General features: G+C 37.3%; 1 protein-coding gene and 1 pseudogene across 3 annotated transcripts in view; one reads left to right on the top strand and one right to left on the bottom strand.

Moving 5' to 3' along the window:
* Nucleotides 1–21418, bottom strand: part of LOC115215078 (G protein-coupled receptor kinase 5) — a 480808-nt gene that overhangs the window by 164096 nt on the left and 295294 nt on the right. For all 3 annotated transcript variants that reach the window (XM_036505440.1, XM_029784236.2, XM_029784237.2), the window contains exon 3: nucleotides 13502–13611. In XM_036505440.1, the coding sequence (XP_036361333.1) occupies nucleotides 13502–13611 (110 nt within the window). The remainder of the gene's footprint in view (nucleotides 1–13501; nucleotides 13612–21418) is intronic.
* LOC115215308 lies at nucleotides 14831–14945 on the top strand (annotated as a pseudogene).

The following is a 21418-nucleotide window of genomic DNA, read 5'->3' as shown; positions in this document are numbered from 1 at the left end:
AGATATATATAAAACACACACACACACACATATATATATATATATATAACATATACTTGTATCATCATCATCCACATCTACACGATCCAAGGATCATGCAGATGAAAACTGGGGAAGACACAGGAAGAAGTAGGTAAAGGTTGAAGAATTGCAGGAGACTGGATATTAGGAATGATATGATGAGGGACAGCAACAGGTGGCAACCCAATGCTTGCATGGCAAAGCAAATGTAAAGAAGATGATGATGGCTACTACAGAGCAGTGATGGATTTAAATGACCATCATTATCTGGTCAAGCTTGTTCAGACATTTTTAACCCATGCAATCCATCAATCTCAATCTTGCATTAGTTGAGGAAGGTCTTTGAGGAGGCATTCAGTGTCTCTGATAAGTTGATCTACAAGTTGTGTTCAGACAACCTACTTGAGTACGGCCATGCTTTGGCGTCCACAGCAGTAGGTCGCTTGCCAGCAATGTCCTGCAAAATGCAAGCGCCATTCCCTTATGATGGTGGAAACAGGCAGGAGATCTCCATACGACTGTTTCTCGGTGAGGTGAGTTTTCCAAGATAAAATCTAAACCCTTTAGCATTTAAACTGGCCATATCCAACCTGTTTTATGTTCAAACTGTTAAGATCCAGCCTCTTACACCTACCCTACAATGTCATTCTAAAAATATACAATCATATCATTGAAACCCCAAATGTACGAGACAGTACATGCTTAATTCAAAACTGTGAATAAATAAGCATTATATTCGACAGAGCAATAATCTGAATGTTAAAGGATTATGAGTGTTTTTAATATTTGGGTGTAAGTTCTATCTAGCTTGGATTCTAGTTTTTTTGGTAAATAACCATGGTGTTGCTCCAAATAAAAAAAAAAAATGACTCTAGCGTGGCTGGAATTAAAGAGAAACTAAAATTATTGACATTAAGCTAACAATTTGCTTGTGTGTTTGAGTTTCCTACCTGCAACCAGCAGCAACGTGACCAACGCCACTACCACAGGCACCACCACCATCACTACCAAAACCATTACTGCAACAACCATTGCCACTGCAATCACCACAATGATGACCACCACCACCACCAACGCCATGATGATGACAACGAACGCCACCGCAACGTTTGCACCAGTATCCAGTGTGTGTCTACTTGAAGAGAGTGAAGTGAGTTTCCATCTAATATTTATTACATTATATTGCCGACATTTATGGTAACGGTTAGCTGTATTGTTTGGCATGGCAGCATTGCCTGGCCAGGTACATGCAGCTGAATAGATTAGCTGCAAGCTATTTGAGCATCGCAGAGAGAGAGGGAGAGAGAGAGAGACCGTTGTTTGGTCAAAGACAGAGAAGGACATTTGTTTTGTTGTTCGGTGCCATATCAAACATTTATTTCATATTATCTACCGTTTGTTTAATGTATTGTTTGTGGCTTAGAAAATGTGTGAGAGAAATGGTATAGCAGAGAAACAGATGGATAGATGGAGGGATAGACAGATAGATAGGTAGACAGACAGGTAGATAGATAGATAGATAGATAGAGAGAGAGAGATAGATAGATAGCTAGATAGACAGACAGACAAATAGATAGATAGATAGGTGGATAGATAGACAGATAGATTAATGATAAGTAGATAGATAAATGATAGGTAGACGACAGATAGATGATAGCTAGATAGACAGGTACTTAGATAGATAGAAACAGAGATCTATTTGTATGTGTGTATTGGAGTCATGTGTGCGTATGTGTGGGTTGCTTTTGTGTGTAGGCGTAAGGTGAATATTATGTAGGTGTATGATGGTGAATGTATGCGTAGGTGTGTGGTGGTGAATGTATGCGTAGGTGTGTAGTGGTGAATGTATATATGTGGGTGTATGATGGTAAAATGTGTGGATGTATGTGTAAGTGTATGTGTGTGTGTGTGTGTGTGTGTGTGATGGCAAATATATGAGTAGGTGTGAGCTGTTTGCCGACTTAAAGAATGGATAAAAGAACAGGCATTCAGAAAGCAATGCTAACGAGGATAAGCTTAACTAATTGAATAAAATCTAAAGAAAAGGAAAACCAGCATAGCTGCATATGACTTGGTGAATGAATACAGCACACCTACACACACACAAGTAAATATATGCACACGGTGTGTGTGTGAGTGAGTGTATATATATATATATATATATATATACACACACACACACACACACATATACATATATATACACACACACTGACAGATAGATAGATAGATAGACAGATAGATAGATAAACACACATAGATACATATGTTGTTTAACTCCAGATGAACACTAATCAATCAGACCTAAGATCAAACCATTCCAGCTGTGACCACCCACAAAAAAAAAGAAGACTATGAAAAACTATTTTATCTGATATGTCCTTTCCTTATTTAAGCCTTATTTAAGAGGCTTACTTTTTGATTTATATCAGAACATTTGTGGGTGTAAGCGTGGGAAGGTGTGTGTGTGAGAGAGAGAGAGAGAGAGAGAGAGAGAGAGAGAGAGAGACTTCCATGTGAATGCATCTGTTTATATTTGCTGTGTGTGCATGTATGAAGCGCATGTCTGCAGACACGAGGATATGTATATGTTGTATATAGGTGTATATGTATTGCGTGTGAATGTACATATATGTATGCTGTGCACTGGGCGTTTAATTTGTGTGTTGTGTATAGGTGCATAGATTTGTGTTGTGTGTGAGTATATATATGTGTGTGTTGTGTTGGTGTATACGTGTTGCGAGTGTATGTATGTGTTGTATTTAGTTGTAAATATATGTTGCTTCAATGCATAAATATGTTGCAATGGGTATATATATTATGCGTAGGTGCATATGTTGTATGTGTGTGTATGTGGTGCTGTGTGGGTGGATGCATATTTCTTCAGTGTATGTGTTATACATAGGTGTATAACTAATGAGTGACCCTCTAGAGCAGTGATTCTCAACCATTTATTTTTTTTATCTATGGACCCCTCTGGGTACTATTTTATTCCAGTGGACCCCCAGAGCCATTTGGTGCTTAAAATCTAATTTCATAGATGCTTCTTTCAAAATTACTATTTCGTTCATTAACCATTAAATTGTGTAGGTTGAACTATGTAAAACATTAGAGAAAGAAACCTAGCTATTTCTTGCAATAAACAGATCTCTGGCAAAATTTCTCATGGATCCTTAAATTAATACTGAGGACCCAATTTACTATTTTGCGTATGTGGACCCCAGTTAAGAATCATTGCTCAAGAGGCTACATCATGGGTTCTCTCTAGACATGCATGTATGTATGTATGTATTTATGTATACACACACACACACACACTAGTGGGTGCTCAAAAGTTCCTGGCTTTAAGGGTATCATGAAAGGCCTGGTTGGAGAGCCAATCTTCCGATTTCTTTTACAGGGCTTAGAAAAACTGAAGGACTTTTGGACCATTGCAATAAGTTTGTGAATCTGAGAGGGGAATTTATTGAATAAAATCTTCCTGTATTTTCTTTTATCCAAGGCCAAGAACTTTTCACCAACCCCTTGTATGTATATATGTATATATATATATATGAGGATCTCAATGCTTCTGAAGGAAACTTCGTTTGTTTATGTTCATCATCATTTTAATTTAACATATGATAGCGTCTCATAAAGCGAGATTTCTATATATCTTAAACTTGTGGAAGAATTTTTGGTGTGGGCAATTTAGCTTACTGCTTCAGAGCACCGCGCCACGTAATCACGGAAGTATGAGTTTGTGTTTCACAGCCGGCTACCAACACCTTTTTCTGCAAAATAGGGGTAGCTTATCCTGTTCAGGCTATATTATTAGCATTATCCTGTGTTTGAGAACTTAAAATCACTTCTTTAACTTTCTAAGATATCTCAACTCTTCTAAAGCAAACTTTGTTTGTTTGTTTGTTTACGTTCATTGTAATTTGAATTTAATATATTCTTTTTTATTCTTTTACTTGTTTCAGTCATTTGACTGCAGTCATGCTGGAGCACCACCTTTAATCGAGCAACTCAACCCCGGGACTTATTCTTTTGTAAGCCCAGTACTTATTCTATCGGTCCCTTTTGCTGAACCGCTAAGTGACGGGGACGTAAACACACCAGCATCGGTTGTCAAGCAATGCTAGGGGACAAACACAGACACACAAACACACACACGCATATATATATATATATATATATATACACACACATATATATATACATATATACGACAGGCTTCTTTCAGTTTCCGTCTACCAAATCCACTCACAAGGCTTTGGTTGGCCCGAGTCTATAGCAGAAGACACTTGCCCAAGATGCCACGCAGTGGGACTGAACCCGGAACCATGTGGTTGGTAGACAAGCTACTTACCAGACAGCCACTCCTGCGTCTATATATATATATATATATATATATAAAATATATTTGTCCCTGATAAAAAAATCACTCCTTCAACATATCTTGTTAATACCCTCCCTCCTTCTGACTGTGTTCATTCATCACCACATTCTCTCCCCTTCCAGTTCCCTTCACCCTCTTGTGAATACTCCTGCTCACTCATCCTATCCAACCTGCTGTACTATTCATAGACCCCCTCCCAGTAACTTGGCGTACCAAAACACAGCTTCATCATCATCATCATCTTCTCTCTCTATTTTTTCTGCTTGGGCAGCCACATATCTCCTTTACAGAAAGACACCTGTTTCTGTCTCTCAATTATATTTTAACCTCTCCTACCACAAAGCTACTCTCCTCCACCCATCAACGGAAGGGGGGTCTTGTTTTGCAAGGTAGTTAGTAACACCACTGGTGTTGGTGCAATGTATAATTCACTCAGTACACTCTGTGAAGTGGTTGGCATTAGGAAAGGCATCCTGCTGCAGAAACCATGTCAAAGTAAACAGAACAAGGTGCAATATTCTGGCTTGCCAGCTCCTCTCAAACCATCTGACCTATGCCAGCATGGAAAGCAGATGTTTGATGATGATAATGATAATAATGACATACATACATACATACATATATATCACTTTGATCACTTTGACCGACCAGTCCAGGCGTCCATTTGACACCGCTGGTCACAGCATGCTGTCCACTCCTCTCTGGATCGCGCCTTTCTCATCCACGTGATCCCAATCGTCCTCTTGAAATCGTCACTCCACCGTTGTGGAGGTCTTCCGAGTGGTCTTTTCCGCTCACGCGGGTACCACTCGACAACTGCGTGCATCCACCGATTATCGGTGAGCCGGGTGACGTGTCCAGCCCATCTATACTTGCTGCGAGTATACTTTGTATGTATATAAATATATATATATATATATATACAGTGCATTCCAAATTATTAATGACGTAACATTTTATTTTATTTAAAAACTACTTATTGGAATTCAGCAAAATTTCCACACAATGGTAGCAAGAGTTAAGTGTGTGTGGTATGTGGAAAAACAGGAGGTTTCCCACAACCGTAAAAAAAACCCACAGCCATTTGCATGATTTCCACGAACTTTCAGTGTTCCAAATTATTAAAGAATGGTCTGATAATCAAGTAAATATGGGTTGTGAATGTGACTTGAGAGAAATCTGTAATTACTTCTAAAGTTGCAAAAGATAAATCAACATTAGAAATATCTAAAATAATTGGAAGATATCACCAAAATGTGAAAAAATTTGTCACAACTCCTTTGAAGATGTGTAAGAGAGCTGACAAGGGCTAGTTGAGGGCTGTTTCTCAACATTTTCAGTCACAAATTAAGTGTGAAGCTTTAAAGAACCCAAGTCTTACAAGTGGAGAACTTTTCAAGTGCATTGGTGAAGCAACTGTATCCAGAACTACTCAATGTCATCTTCTGAAAATGGTTGGTAAACCAGTGACATCAGTTAAAAGGCCTCCTTTACACAAAATACACAAAATTCATCTGAAGTGGACAGAAGATAACATGACGGTCAACTTTTAAAAACTTCTGTTTACGGATGAAACCCGTACTATCCTTTATGGACCTGATGGTTGAAGCAAGAGATGGGTTGCAAATGGATGAGGTCATTATCAACGCTTGAGATGCCAACAAGGAAGAGGAGGCATCATGATTTGGGCAGGTATTATTATAGGTATTATGGTTGGTCCTTGGAAAGTGCCTGATGGTGTTAAAGTAACTGTGGATGTTTATATAGCCTTTCTGAGGGAACACCTTGAATCTTGGTTAAAAAAAGCAAAGGATCCCCTTCAAGGCAACCATAATATTTATGCAAGATAATGCGCCCTTGCACTCAGCAAAGAAAACTACAGAATATCTGCAACAATCAGACTTCTGTGAACCTTGGAAGATGAAATGGCTTGCCTGTTCCCCCAACTTGAACCCAATAGAAAACTTGTGGTGTATTCCAAAGCAATGAATTTACAAGAATGGACACCAATTTAGGAGCAAGGATGAACTATAGCTACCAATGGTGCATGTACCTCATGGTGTAACATCAGAGGAGATCCAGAAATTAACATGTTCCATGGGCCAGCACCTTTTTCAACATTTCAAACAAAGGCTAATATATCCCTTACTAAGCAGTTCAATCATTTTTGAATGCTGTTTATTTGCTTATTTCTATTTTTTCCATATTTATGACTACATGTGTTTATTTCAGTAAGTACATCAATCAATCAAATTCATATTTTCTTATTTGCATGACTCTTAATTACACCATGCTAATAATCTGAAACAGTGAAAGTTTATGTAAATTTGGTAAATGGCTGTAGTTTCTGAGTTGTTTTACAGAACCTCATGTTTTTTTATACACCATGCACATAGAACTGATGCCATCATTCTGTGAAAATTTTGTTGGATTTCAACAAGAAGTTTTAAAATAAAATAAAAAGATGTTGCGCTGTTAATACTTTGAAACACAGTGCATACACACATACGTGTGTATATATATATATATATAGGTGCAGGAGTGGCTCTGTGGTAAGTAGCTTGCTAACCAACCACATGGTTCCGGGTTCAGTCCCACTGCGTGGCATCTTGGGCAAGTGTCTTCTGCTATAGCCCCGGGCCGACCAATGCCTTGTGAGTGGATTTGGTAGACGGAAACTGAAAGAAGCCTGTCGTATATATGTATATATATATATGTGTGTGTGTGTTTGTGTCTCTGTGTTTGTCCTCCTAGCATTGCTTGACAACCGATGCTGGTGTGTTTACGTCCCCGTCACTTAGCGGTTCAGCAAAAGAGACCAATAGAATAAGTACTGGGCTTACAAAGAATAAGTCCTGGGGTTGATTTGTTCAACTAATGGCGGTGCTCCAGCATGGCCGCAGTCAAATGACTGAAACAAGTAAAAAAAGAAAAAGAAAGAATATATATACACATACATGTACACACATACACAGACACACATGCATATACACATATATACACACACATAGATGTACACACATATACATACACACATGCATATACACATATATACACACACATACATGTACACACATATACATACACACATGCATATACACATATACGTACACACACGCATACACACATATACACACACACATACAAATCTACATGCACATGTACACACACACACATATATATTGCACATACATATGCTCAGGTATGTATGTATTTATTTCTAAGTGATATAGATACATGCACAAGGAAGAGAAGACTGAGATCCTTGTGTTGCTAACCGGATGGCTATCATTTACATTCATGATATAAGGAGAGAAATCTGAAAATTAATTGCTATACACCTGAAGAGAGTTTGTGATATTTTAATGATCCAAATTATAAAATAGCTGGAAGAAATGCAATTGTTCATGGTTCCACGTGTCATTTTTATGTACTTAAAAACGAAAAAGAAAAGAAGTGGCTGTGTGGTAAGTAGCTTGCTTACCAACCACATGGTTCCGGGTTCAGTCCCACTGCATGGCACCTTGGGCAAGTGTCTTCTACTATAACATTGGGCCGACCAAAGCCTTGTGAGTGGATTTGGTAGACGGAAACTAAAAGAAGCCCACCATATATATGTATATATATATATATGTGTGTGTGTGTGTGTGTGTATATGCTTGTGTGTCTGTGTTTGTACCCCCAACATCACTTGACAACCTATTATGGGGTGTTTACGTCCCTGTAACTCAGTGGTTTGGCAAAAGAGAACCGATAGAATAAGTACTAGGCTTACAAAGAATAAGTCCTGGGGCGATTTGCTCGACTTAAGGCGGTGCTCAAGCATGGCCACAGTCAAATGACTGAAATAAGTAAAAGAGTGAGAGTAAAGAGTTATCTTCTACTCCCTTTTTGCAAGGAAACTAAAAGGGAACGTAGCTAACAACCTCAACAGAAGAAACAAGGGACAGTATATAGGAAGATGTACATTATTATTATTGTTATTATTATTATTATTATTAAATTGGGGTCGATAAAATAAGTACCAGTTACGCACTGGGGTCAATGTAATCAACTGGCCCCCTTTCCCCCTCAAAGTTTCAGGCCTTGTGCTTTTAATACAAAACCTGGTTAGCAAGCTAGACAAAATGCTTAGTGGTATTTCATTCATCTGTATGTTCTGAGTTCAAATTCTGTTGAAGTTGACTTTGCCTTTCCACCCTTCAGGGTCAATAAAATAAATACAAGTTGAACACTGGGGGCCAATGTAATCAACCTATTCACTCCCTCGAAATTACTGGCCTTGCGCTAAAGTTTGAAACTGTCATCGTCGTCATCATCATTATTATTTGAAGGTGGCAAGCTGGCAGAATTGTTAACACTCTGGACTAAATGCTTAGCAGTATTTTGCCTGTCACTGTGTTCTAAGTTCAAATTCTGCAAAGGTCGACTTTGCCTTTCATCCTTTCAGGGTCAGTAAATAAAGTACCAGTGAAACACTGAGGTTGATGTAATTGACTTATCCCCCACCCACCACAAATTTCAGCCCTTGTGCCTTTAGTAGAGAGGATTATTATTATTATTATTATTATTATTAGACAGCATACTGGTAGAATCATTAGAGTGCTGGACAAAATGCTTAGTGGCATTTTTTCTGATTTATAGGCGCAGGAGTGGCTGTGTGGTAAGTAGCTTGCTTACCAACCACATGGTTTCGGGTTCAGACCCACTGCATGGCACCTTAGGCAAGTGTCTTCTACTATAGCCTCGGGCTGACCAAAGCCTTGTGAGTGGATTTGGTAGACGGAAACTGAAAGAAGCCCGTCGTATATATATATATATATATATATATATATATATATATATATATATATGTATATATGTGTGTGTGTGTGTTTGTGTATCTGTGTTTCCGTCTTCAACATTGCTTGACAACCAATGCTGGTGGGTTTACATCCCCGTAACTTAGCGGTTTGGCAAAAGAGACCGATAGAATAAGTACTAGGCTTACAAAGAATAAGTCCTGGGGTCGATTTGCTTGACTAAAGGCATGGCCACAGTCAAATGACTGAAACAAGTAAAAGAGTAAGGCAATAAACTGGCAGAATGGTTAGAATGCTGGCATTTTACCTGTCTGTGTTCTGAGTTCAAATTCTACTGAGATTGACTTTTTCCTTTAGTCCTTTTGGGATCAGTGAACCCCAGTACAGGGGTTGATGTAATCAACTATCTCCCTCCACCAAAATTGCTAGTCTTGTGCTAAAATTTTATTATTATTATTATTATTATTATTATTATTATTATTAAGGTAGTGAGCTGGTAGAACTCCCAGCAGCATTTTGTCCATCTTTACATTCTGAGTTCAAATTCTGCTGAAGTTGACTATGTTTTTCATCCTTTCAGAGACAAGTACTAGTTAAGTGCTGGGGTCGATGTAATCAAGTAACCCTCTCCCTCAAAATTTCAGGCCTTGTGCCTATAGTAGAAAGGGTGATTATTATTATCCTTATGGTAGTGAGCAGACAAAATGCTTAGCGACATTTCTTCTAAATCATAAGGTCTGAGTTGAAATTTTGCCATGGTCAACTTCGGTACTTTATTTTATTGACCCTGAAAGGATGACAGATCAATCAAATAATGGGGTGTAAGTAACTGACTTTCCCATTCCCTGCAAAATTACTGGCCTTGTGCCAAAATAAGAAAGTATCATTATTATTTAAGGTGATGAGCTGGTGGAATCCCTAGCATGTTGGACAACATGCTTAGTGGCAGTTTGAGTTCAAATCCCGTTGAGTCAACTTGGACCTTTTCTTCCTTAGTGGGGTCAATAAAGCAAGTACTAATTAAACATTAGGACTGATTTATCTCCTCCACTAACATAAAAAAAAAAGATTTGACCATATCCAAAAATTTGAAACACTAATTACTATTAGCCTTATTAATTCTAATTAGTAGGACTAATTTCTAAATGGAAGAAAGTAGAAATATGATTAAAAAAAAAAGAAAATATTTAAAATAAATGTATGCTAGGAAGTGAGTAAGAAGATATATATATATATATATATATCTATACAAACCAATGAAATAAAAAGAAGATATTTGAGAAAATTGAAGTAAATGAGAGGTGTAATGATAAGAGGTGTTTGTTAGAATGTGGAGAATGTGCCGACTATGTGACCTTGAGAAAAACTTTAGCTGTGATAGATTTGAGACTTAGCTGTTACAATTTGAGCCTCAGTAGCTGCAGATTTGAGCCTTAGTTGCTATACATTTGAGTCTACGTTGCCAGAGATTTGAGTCTCAGCTTCCATAGATTTGTGTCTTAGCTGCCAGATTTAAGCTTTAACTGTTACAGATTACAGATATGAACTTCAGCTGCCATAGATGTGAGCCTCAGTTGTTACAAATTTGAGTCTCACTTGCTGCAACTTTTCTCAATTGGTAAAACACTACACTTGTCCAATGAATGGCAAATACATATCATCATCATCGTATCAAAAATGAATTCATATATATTTCTACTGAAAATGTATTGACTGCAACAGAAGTGAGACTGGTTCTTTGTTGCCGAGCAAACAGCTTAGGCATTTATATACAATACAAATGCTTAGTAAAAAATCCTGAATATATGCACATACATATATGCCAATACAAAAAATGCTATCTCATGTTAGCTATACTACAAGCTGTACATTTTATTGTTGATACACTGACTGAGAGATAGAATGCTATTGGCTAGAATGTTTTTTGATTGTAAGTTTTTCCACCCAGGGACAACTTGTTGTGAGGGATTATTTCAATTGACTACATAGACTCACACAAACATGCACACACACCAAAATTGATAATTGTGTTAAATTTAGAAATCAATTTATGAAGTAAAAATAAATATTTATTGAATAAAATTTTTAGAATTCGACATGTCCTCCTTGTGTTAAATAACATATTTATGAGAAATTTACTGCAAGAAACAGGAGAAAGAAGAACTAAAATGTAAAATTCGATATTAGTTTTGGCTATATGCCAAACTAATCTGCCTTTATGCACAAAGAATTACATTTATCTTCACATTATTGGTTGTCTACTAAAAGTAATTCTACAAAAGATATTCCTAATCAACCAGACTGCCTCAATTCAGTTACTCCACATGCTAGAAATAACAGTCAAAATATCAATCAAACGTAGTGTTTACAAATAAATATTTAAATAACACATTATTCTTTTATTCTTTTACTTGTGTCAGTCATTTGACTGGCCATGCTAAAGCACTGCCTTAAAGGATTTTGGTTGAAGAAATTGACCCCATGACTTATTCTTCGTAAGCCCAGTTATGGGAACGTAAACACACCAGCATTGCTTGTCAAGCGATGGCGGGGTGGCGGCAAACACAGACACACAAATATATACATATAAATATATACACACACGTATATATATATGCATATACAAACCTATATATATATCATCATCATCTTTTAATGTCCGCATTCCATACTAGCATGGGTTGGACGATTTGACTGAGGGCTGGCGAACCAGATGGTTGCACCAGGCTCCAATCTGATTTGGCAGAGTTTCTACAGCTGGATGCCCTTCCTAATGCCAACTACTCCGAGAGTGTAGTGGGTGCTTTTATGTGCCACCAGCACAAGGGTTAGTCAGGCGGTACTGGCAATGGCCATGCTCAAATGGTGTTTTTTACGTGCCACCTGCACAGGAGCCAGTCCAGCGGCACTGGCAACAACCTCGCTCGAATGTTTTTTCACGTGCCACCAGCGCATGCCACCAGTAAGGTGACACAGGTAGCGATCATGCTCAAATGGTGCTTTTTACGTGCCACCGGAACAGAAGCCAGTTTGCTGCTCTGGCAACGATCACGCTTGGATGGCACTCTTAGCACTCCACTAGCATGGAAGCCAGTCATTGAATTTGATTTCGATTTCATTTGCCTCAACAGGTCTTCGCAAGCAGAGTTTAGTGTCCAATGAAGGAAAGGTACGCATAAATGGGCTGGTTACACCCTTGGCATAGGCCACAAAGTTATGGTCTCACTTGGTTTGCCAGGTCTTCTCAAGCTCAGCATATTTCCAAAGGTCCCGGTCACTAGTCATTGCCACACACACACACACACACACACATACATATAGGGTTAATCCTATTGCACAGCATCTTGATTAAATGTCTTCTACTATAACCCTGAGCTGAACAATGCCTTGCGAGTGAATTTGACAGTTGAAAACTAAAAGATGTGTGTGTGTGTGTGTAAGTAAGTAAGTATGTTCGTATGTATGCATGCATCTATGTATGTATTTATGTAAATATTACAATAAAGGAAATCTCAAATGCAGAATGGCTGTGAAAACAGCTTAGAAGTTTGAGCAAATACCCTTAAAAGACGGAGGAAAGTGACCAGATCTGATTTTCCGTATTGGCTTGCTGACTACATTTATTTGTCTTCTAAAGGTATTTAACCAATCTTCTAAGCTGTTTTCACAGCTATTCTCTGAGATTCCCTGTATTTTCTATAAAATACCAACTCACTTAGCACTTCAAAGTTTGCTTATAAATCATCATCATCATCATTTAATGTCCATCTTCCATGTATGCATGGGTAGGATGGTAGAAGACTACTCCAGGCTACTGTTTCTGTTTTGGCAGGGTTTTTATGGCTGGATGCCCTTCCTAACACTAACCAAGGCCACATATGTATATGATTGTGTATGTGTGTATCATGTGTGTGTACAGGTGTGAATGTGCTTTAGTGTCTTCTTGTCTTGATATGGCATACTTGAATGAAGGTGTTTATTTGCAATCTCCTGTGAAAACATGTCTGGCCATTTTGCTGCTCACGTTTGCAAGACTAAGGGTTATATTACCTTGCTTGGAAACAGGTGAGGTTTGAAGACAGGAGAAGCATCTAGCCATAGAAAAAGTACCTCAAATAATTTCATCTAACCCATACAGGCATGGTAAAATGGATGTTAAAACAATGATGTTGATTATGATGATAGATGAGCATGTTTGTATTTGTGTTTAAACTAAGCATAATATTAATTATTATATCTAAATGAATGTTCATTAGTAATACAGACGTCTTAGTAATTAGTTGCCTAAACTTACCACAGCATCTAAGAATTCTATAAATTTGCTCTCCGATCTGTTTTGGCAGAATTGGCGGAACAGTTCTCGACCAACAGGCTGTTGTTCAACGATATACTTGTATGTCAGGGCTGCAAAGAAACAAGGGAATATTAAGTAAATAAGGGTTTCTGAAAATTGGAACAAGGCAAGAGAATTTGGAGAAGAGGTAAGGTAAATTAATAAATCACAGACTTAGAATACTTGACTGCTACTTATTTTAAGGATTCTGGAAGGTTCAAAGACAAGCTGACCTCAGTAGAATTTGAACTCAGAAACATGTGTGTATGTTCAATTACAGTTTGACTCAGCTCCATATGGCTTGGTGGGCATGAAGGATGTGGTCATCTCATCAGATATTAGAGAGATTTGAGACAAATTCAAGATGGCTTTTGGATGTTAAGCCTCTATTGGTCAGCTCAAGTCACATGGTGTTAATGCTACCTGCTTACCTACCAACTGACATAATACATAAGTAATATAACATGTGATATGGAAGATATCAAGCTTTAATAGATCACAACATTTGTTTTGGTACTCCACAGCAACTTTAAGCATTTTGCTTGGAGTGCTAACGATTCTGTCAGTTCACTGCCTTAACAATAACAACAATTTCAGATTTTGGAGCAATGTCAGCAATTTCAGAGGAAGGTTTAAGTTGATTACATCAACCCCAAAAAGATGGAAGGCAAAGTTGACCTTGGCTGAACTTGAACTCAGAATGTAAAGACAGACGAAATGACACTAAGTATTTTGTCTGGTGTGCTAATGGTTCTGCCAGTTTGCAACCCTAATAATAATAATAATAATAATAATAATAATAATAATAATAATGGTTTCAAATTTTTCCACAAGGGCAGCAATTTTAGAGGAGGGGATAAGGGATAAGTTGATCACATCGACCCCAGTGTTCAACTGGTACTAATTTTATTGACCCCGGAAAGATGAAAGGCAAAGCTGAATTTGAACTCAGAACATAATGGCAGACAAAATACCGTTATGCATTTCGCCCAACGTGCTAATGATTCTGTCAACTTGCCACCAATAATAATAATCCTTTTTACTAAAGGAATAAGACATGAAGTTTGGTGGGAAGGGACCAGTTGATTACATCGACCCCAATGTTTCACTGGTACTTCATTCATCAACTCTGAAAGAATGAAAGGCAAAGTTGATCTCGTTGGAATTTGAACTCAGAACATAGCAACAGGCAAAATACTGCTAAGCATTTCGTTCAGTGTGCTAACGATTCTGCCAGCTTGCTGCCTTAATGATAATAATAATAATAATAATAATAATAATCACAACAATGCTTACAGCCATATCACGTTGAAAGCACCGGTTCTTGTCCGATCACTGAAGTTAAGCAACATTGAGCCTAGTGAGTACTTGGGTAACCGCTTGGGAAACCTAGGTGCTATAAGCATCTCATACTTTAAGGCGGCGAGCTCGCAGAGTCATTAGCATTCAGGGGAAAATGCTTAGCGGTATTTTGTCTGCTGATACATTCTGAGTTCAAATTCCGCCGAGGTTGACTTTCATCCTTTCGGGGTCGATAAATTAAGTACCAGTGAAATTCTGGGATAGATGTAATTGACTAGTCGCCACCCCCAAAACTTCAGGCCTTGTGCCTATAATAGAAAGGATTAAGGCAGTGAGCGGGCAAAAATGTTAGCACGCTGGGCAAAATGCATAGAAGTATTTCGTCTGTCTTTACATTCTGAGTTCAAATTCCGCTGAGGTTGACTTTGCCTTTCATCCTTTCGGGGTCGACAAATTAAATATCAGTTGGATACTGTGGTAGATCTAATTGACTGGCTTCCTCCCCCAAATTTTTGGGCCTAGTGCCAATAATAGAAAAGGATAATCACAATAACAACAATAGTAAACAAAACTTGCACTTTCATACCTAAAGTTAATTCTGAAATTAACAAATCTTTTCTAGTGCAAAGAGTATAATTTAAAACATTATAATAACACTAATATTTTCTTGATTGGAAAGTATTTGATAGTTTGTCAATGTAAATGTTTTTTTTTTTTGCTTTTTTAATTCATTAATATAAACAAATGACATAGTAATTAGTATCTAAAATTAATGCTTTCCGTAATGTTAGAGAAATCACTTAAAGCAAATGAACAAACAGATTCTTCAAAATATTATTTCAGGTTCAACATAGATTACAAATTATCAGACTCTAAGTGAATAAGGAACCAGGATTGGAAAGCTGTCTTTGGGGGAAAATTTACAATGACGCAGGTGATGAGCTGTTGCAGAATATTAACCGATTTCTTTGGTTAATTATAAGAGGAAGAAGAAATAGTACTATACACATACATAAAAAAAAAGATGTAGCAACTATAGATACTGTTGCTGTTTAACCCTAGGTCAACTGAGGTTGAGCAGGCTTATGGCCAAAGACAATCAATTATTGACTATTTCTGTTTTGGAGTATTTTTAACATCATTTAATGTCCATTTTCCATTCTGGCATGAATTGGGCAGTCTGACACGAGTGAAGAAAGCCTGGAGTTGCACCAGCTTCCATAGTTGGTTTTGGCTTGGTTTTTACAGCTGGATGCCCTTCCTAATAACAAACACTTTACATACTGCATTGAGTGCTTTTTATACGGTACCAGCACCAGGGCTTTTTCATGGCACTAGCACCAATGCTTTTTATGTGGCTCCGTCACCAGTCTATAACCTTGGGCCTTGTGAATAGATTTGGTAAACAGAAACTGAAAGAAGCCCATTGTGTGTGTGTGTGTCTTTGTGTTGGTGTTTGTCCCTCACCACTGCTTGACAACTGGTGTTGGCATGTTTATGTCCCCATAGCTTAGCGCTTTGGCAAAAAAGTCTGACAGAATAACTACCAGGCTTAACCCTTTCGTTACCGTATTTATTTTAAGATGCTCTGTGTTTCTTTCAATTAATTTAAAATATAACAAAGAATTTAGTAAAATAACTTAGTTATCATTAAGCTAATGTTAGGAACATAAATTGTGACTAAGGTTTGGTGGAAGAATTTAATTCAAAACTTATGAAAACAAAACATTTGTACAACAGAGCCAGTTTCAGCCAGGTTGGTATCGAAAGGGTTAAGGAAAAAATATTGGGGTTGATCCATTTAACTAAAATTCTACTAAAGGCAGTGCCTCAGCATGGCCACAGTCTAATGACTGAAACAAGTAAAAATAAAATATATATAAGTATATGTATGTGTGTGTGTGTGTGTGTATATATATATATATATATATATTATATATATATATATATATATATATGTATATATGTATATATGTATGTATGTATATATGTGTGTATGTATATGTATGCGAGTGAGTAGTGTGTGTGTGTGCATGCTCGTTTTTCCTCTTTGGCTCGTTTCTGTCAATCCATAAATATTTTTTAACAAAAAATACGAGAAATATTACTTTCTATATAAAACACGACAATTTGTAAGTTACATGAAAAGCATAGATGGACATTAATGAACCATTTGTAGAAACGTCCCGAGCCATTTGTATGCCTATGTGGTCTACTCCTGGTTTGTTGTCCAAATTTCAGCTCATTACACAAATGGACTCAGAGTAACTTATACACGATCATAGTCTTCTTGTAGTTTTGTTGATCAAATTTCAGCTAATTATCGAGCTTAATCTTCTTCAGAAGAACTGTTCGTTATTTCATTTGTTTGATTATAGAACTGTTCATAGATGGGTACTGCACTACTGCACTGCACATGATACAAGGGGCATCTGGATAATTGCCTGTGGTTTCTAGCACACCAAACGACCATACAGAGGCTCCCACTTTGGTCCGAACAGCAGTTAGATAAGGGTATCTATGAACGTGGAAAGGAAATTGACAAATTCTGTGACAACCGCAGACTAATTTCATCCTGTCTAAAGTTGACGAGTTAATAACACAGATTCTTCTTAATTGGTTAATTAACCATCTTCAATGAGATTTACTTGCTGAGAGTCTGTGTGTCTTCTGTACAGAACAAAGAAACTAGCTACTGTGTGTGTGTGTGTGTGTGTGTGTCTTTGTGTCGTGTGGTATCAATTCACAAATCTCACAAACTACATTTGTCTGGTCAAAGCATTTATTTACCAAGAGTTCTCAACAACTAATTAGAAATTAATCAGGGCTATGAGCAACATCTGCATATGATGAATGAAAAGAAAGTCAGAATCTTGCAAATGGTTTCAAATTTTGGCACAAGGCCAGCAATTTTAGGGGAACTGGGTAAGTCGATGACATCATCCCCAATGCTCAAATGATACTTATTTTAACAACCCTGAAACAATGGAAGGGAAAATCGATGTTGGTGGAATTTGAACTGAGAATGTGAAGGATTGGAAGAAAGTCAAAAAGCATTTTGCATGATTCTGCCAGCTTGCTACCCAATCACATGGTTTTGGGCTCAGTCCCACTGCGTGGCACCTTGGGCAAGTGTTTTCTACTATAGCCTTGGACCGACCAATGCCTTGTGAGTGAATTTGGTAGACGGAAACTGAAAGAAGCCTGCTGCGTGTGTGCATATATATATATATATATACATACATACATACATACACACATGTTTGCATATATTTATATGTGTGTGTCTTTGTGTCTGTGTTTGTGTTTGTCATCCACCATCGCTTGACAACCAATGTTGGTGTGTTTATGTCACTGTAACTTAGTAGTTCAGCAAAAGAGACCAGTGGAATAAGTGACTAGGCTTACAAAGAATAAGTCCTGAGGGGCAAGGGGCAATTTTTTCAACTAAAAAAGGCTTTAACGTGGTGCCTCAGCATGGTTGCAGTCAAATGACCGAGACAAGTAGAAGAATAACAAAAAATAATATATAATCCTTCCTACTGTAGGCACAATTTGAAGGGAGGGGCTAGTCAAACACAGTGATCCTAGTGTTCAACTGGTACTTATTTCATCAACCCTGAAAGAAACAAAGGCAAAGTTGACCTCAGCAGAGTTTGAACTCAGTAATCCCTCGCCATATCGCGGTTCACCTATCATAGTTCACCTATCATGCTATAATATTTAAGCTTACGTCGGTTTCTCTGTGGTGTTGTTTCACATCTTTATATATAAAAGTAAGGTTGTGTGTCTGTCTGTCTCCTACGATTTAGATTCCTAACTACTCCCACATTTTGGGGTGCAGTTTAACTAAAACCGGGTATCTTATAATCATGATTCATATCGAGCCCTTCAGGGTATTAGCGCGCGTCTACGATGAGTCTACGATTTAAAAAAAAATTTACCATCATTTTTTCCCATTTTAATGTATTTTTTACGCTATTATATAAGGGAAGTAACTCTCTAAAAATGTCTACGATGAGTCAACGATTTAAAAAAAAATTTACCATAATTTTTTTCCATTTTTTTGCTATTTTTTGGCTATAACTCTCTAAAAATGCTTATATAGTTATTTCCCTTACAAACCCGAGCAACGCCGGGCGATACTGCTAGTTTATAATAAAATAAATATATACAAATTATAAAAATGATAAAAAAAAAAAACATACAGAACAGTACTGTTTCTGCTTTGAGGATTTTCACCTATCGCGGAGGGTTTTGGAATGTAATGCCCGCAATAGTCAAGGGATTACTGTATACCAATATAATGAAAATATGCTTATAGTTAACTTAGGGTAACCTTTAGGGACATCTAGATCTCCACCTCTCTTTCTTCCTCACATATACATGAATGGTTTTGAGTTTAATGTCACTGCATAGCAGCTGGTCCGAATGTTCACAACAGACTGGACATCACTAAAGGTACCAAAGCACTTGGTAGGGGACATTAAACTTAGTGACAGATTAGTTCTACCACCCAAAATAAAGAAATGTAACTTTGAGGAAACAAATTTCTTAATTGGGCATGAAGTGTTTAAAGTTACAGGAGTGCATGTATGAGAGAGAGAGAGAGAGAGAGAGAGAAAGAGAGAGAAAGAGAGAGGAGAGGAGGAGTGCAGTGTGAGGTAACGAGACTCATTAAAAGTGTCAGAGAAATGAATCAAACTGGAAACTGAAACTAGATTCCAAATTTGGTCTCTTGAGAGCCAACTGCCATAGTTTGGTACACACCAATTTCATAGGTGAAACGAAGTAAACCTAAATGTCTTGAAATAAGCCGAAACAAATATAGAACTTTGAATAGACAAACTCAATAATGAAGTTATTCCATTTCATTAACGAATGAATGCATTTCTTGTTTTAAACTAAATCAATATAATACATAGATTTTTGTTTGATTTTTATTATTCGGTTCTTTTATGAATAATTCTAAGTCAGTAAAATGTGCGCATATCTAAAAACCTTGCTTCTACACTCTTTTCAATATTGAAGGAGGGGCAAAATTAATTAGAGCTTAATCAACATTAAATTAATTATTAAACATTAGTTATTCATAATGCTAAACTTTTAAAAATATGACACTAATTCTATTCTCCTTGAGCTGAAAGTCAACACTCTCAGACGGTGATTCTTATAAAGAGTGAAAAGTGGCTACCAAATTAAACCAATGCCTATTTATTGGGCAAATTAAAATACAAAACCTATAATTCATCTATTATATAAAATCCATTCTGCATGTCTGTGTGTGTGTCTTCTAAGATCTCGGGCATCCTCCATCCGATTGTGCTCAAATTTGATATGTAGATACCGACGGCATCAGGGAGTGTATAAGTCTTGAAAAAATTGCAAAAATTGATTCCAGGTGAGAATGTGATCAAAGCCGTGGGAACATGCATTTGTATGTGAAAGTACATCAGCTACGTGTACATGAGAAAAATGCACATGCAGTTTGCGCTAAAAAAGCCGGCTGGCTTGAAATAATGCCACAAAATGCAGTATATTTAAGAGACCAATAAAGTAAGATGCAAAAGAGATATTTTCTTCAAACTTGGCATGAAGGAAGGAAAGACTATTTGGTTCCTCAAGAAGTTTTGTTTTTTTTGCCTTAACTTTGTTTAACAAAACCAAAAATTTGATTGAAATAAAGGCATGCTTAATTATCTTTTAATGAAAAGAAAACACTGATTGCTTTTTATTTAGCAGATATGATTTATCACCGTCCATTGGACGGGGGGCGTTTTGCTCATATCTTATATTTTAATTGTTTCAGTCATTGGACTGTGGTCATGCTGGGGCAACACCTTGAAAGGTTTAGTCAAACAAAACCACAGTACTTATGTTTTTTTAAGTCTGGCATTTAATGTATTGGTCTCTTATGCTGAACTGGTAGATTATGTTGGTGGAAGACAAACACAAAGGCACACAGACTTCCACATTGTTTCTGCCTACAAATGAACTCACGAGACATTGGTTGGCCTGGGGGTTATAATAGAAGACAATTGTCCAAGGTGCTACACAGTGAGATTGAACCCAGAACCATGTGGTTGTAAAGCAAACTCTTTAACCAAACGACCATGTTATATGTTTATCTTTCTATGTGACTTTTCAGAATTATATCACACATTCTCAAGATCACCATCAATCCACTGACTAACAGGCAAAAGCACATCAAGAACAAATAATAATAAATGCCCTGATATAACTGATTGGAAGTGTTGTCATGTACATTGTTTTGCCTTGGTATAAAAGATAGGCTACAGCAAATATTCTGCTCAATACCACAGATTTGCTTGTCAGTTGCTTGACCTTAACCAGTTGAGCATGTCCCTTAGTGGCTGATGATATGTGCATCTCTGATCACGAGCAGAAGTAGTTGGGGAGCACCATAGCCGTGTGTTGAAAGGAATTCTTGGAGGTTTGGATATGTCACCTTTGGAAACATGGGCAGTTCGTTCAATATCCTTAAACAACCCTTATTCAGGGACCTTTTGAGCAGGATGGGTTACTCGACCAGAAGAAAATTCTAACTGGGCCCAC

Source organism: Octopus sinensis, linkage group LG8 (genome assembly GCF_006345805.1).
Source record: "Octopus sinensis linkage group LG8, ASM634580v1, whole genome shotgun sequence".
NCBI classification, from domain to species: Eukaryota; Metazoa; Mollusca; class Cephalopoda; order Octopoda; family Octopodidae; genus Octopus; species Octopus sinensis.
This window is presented reverse-complemented; position numbering and strand designations above follow the sequence as displayed.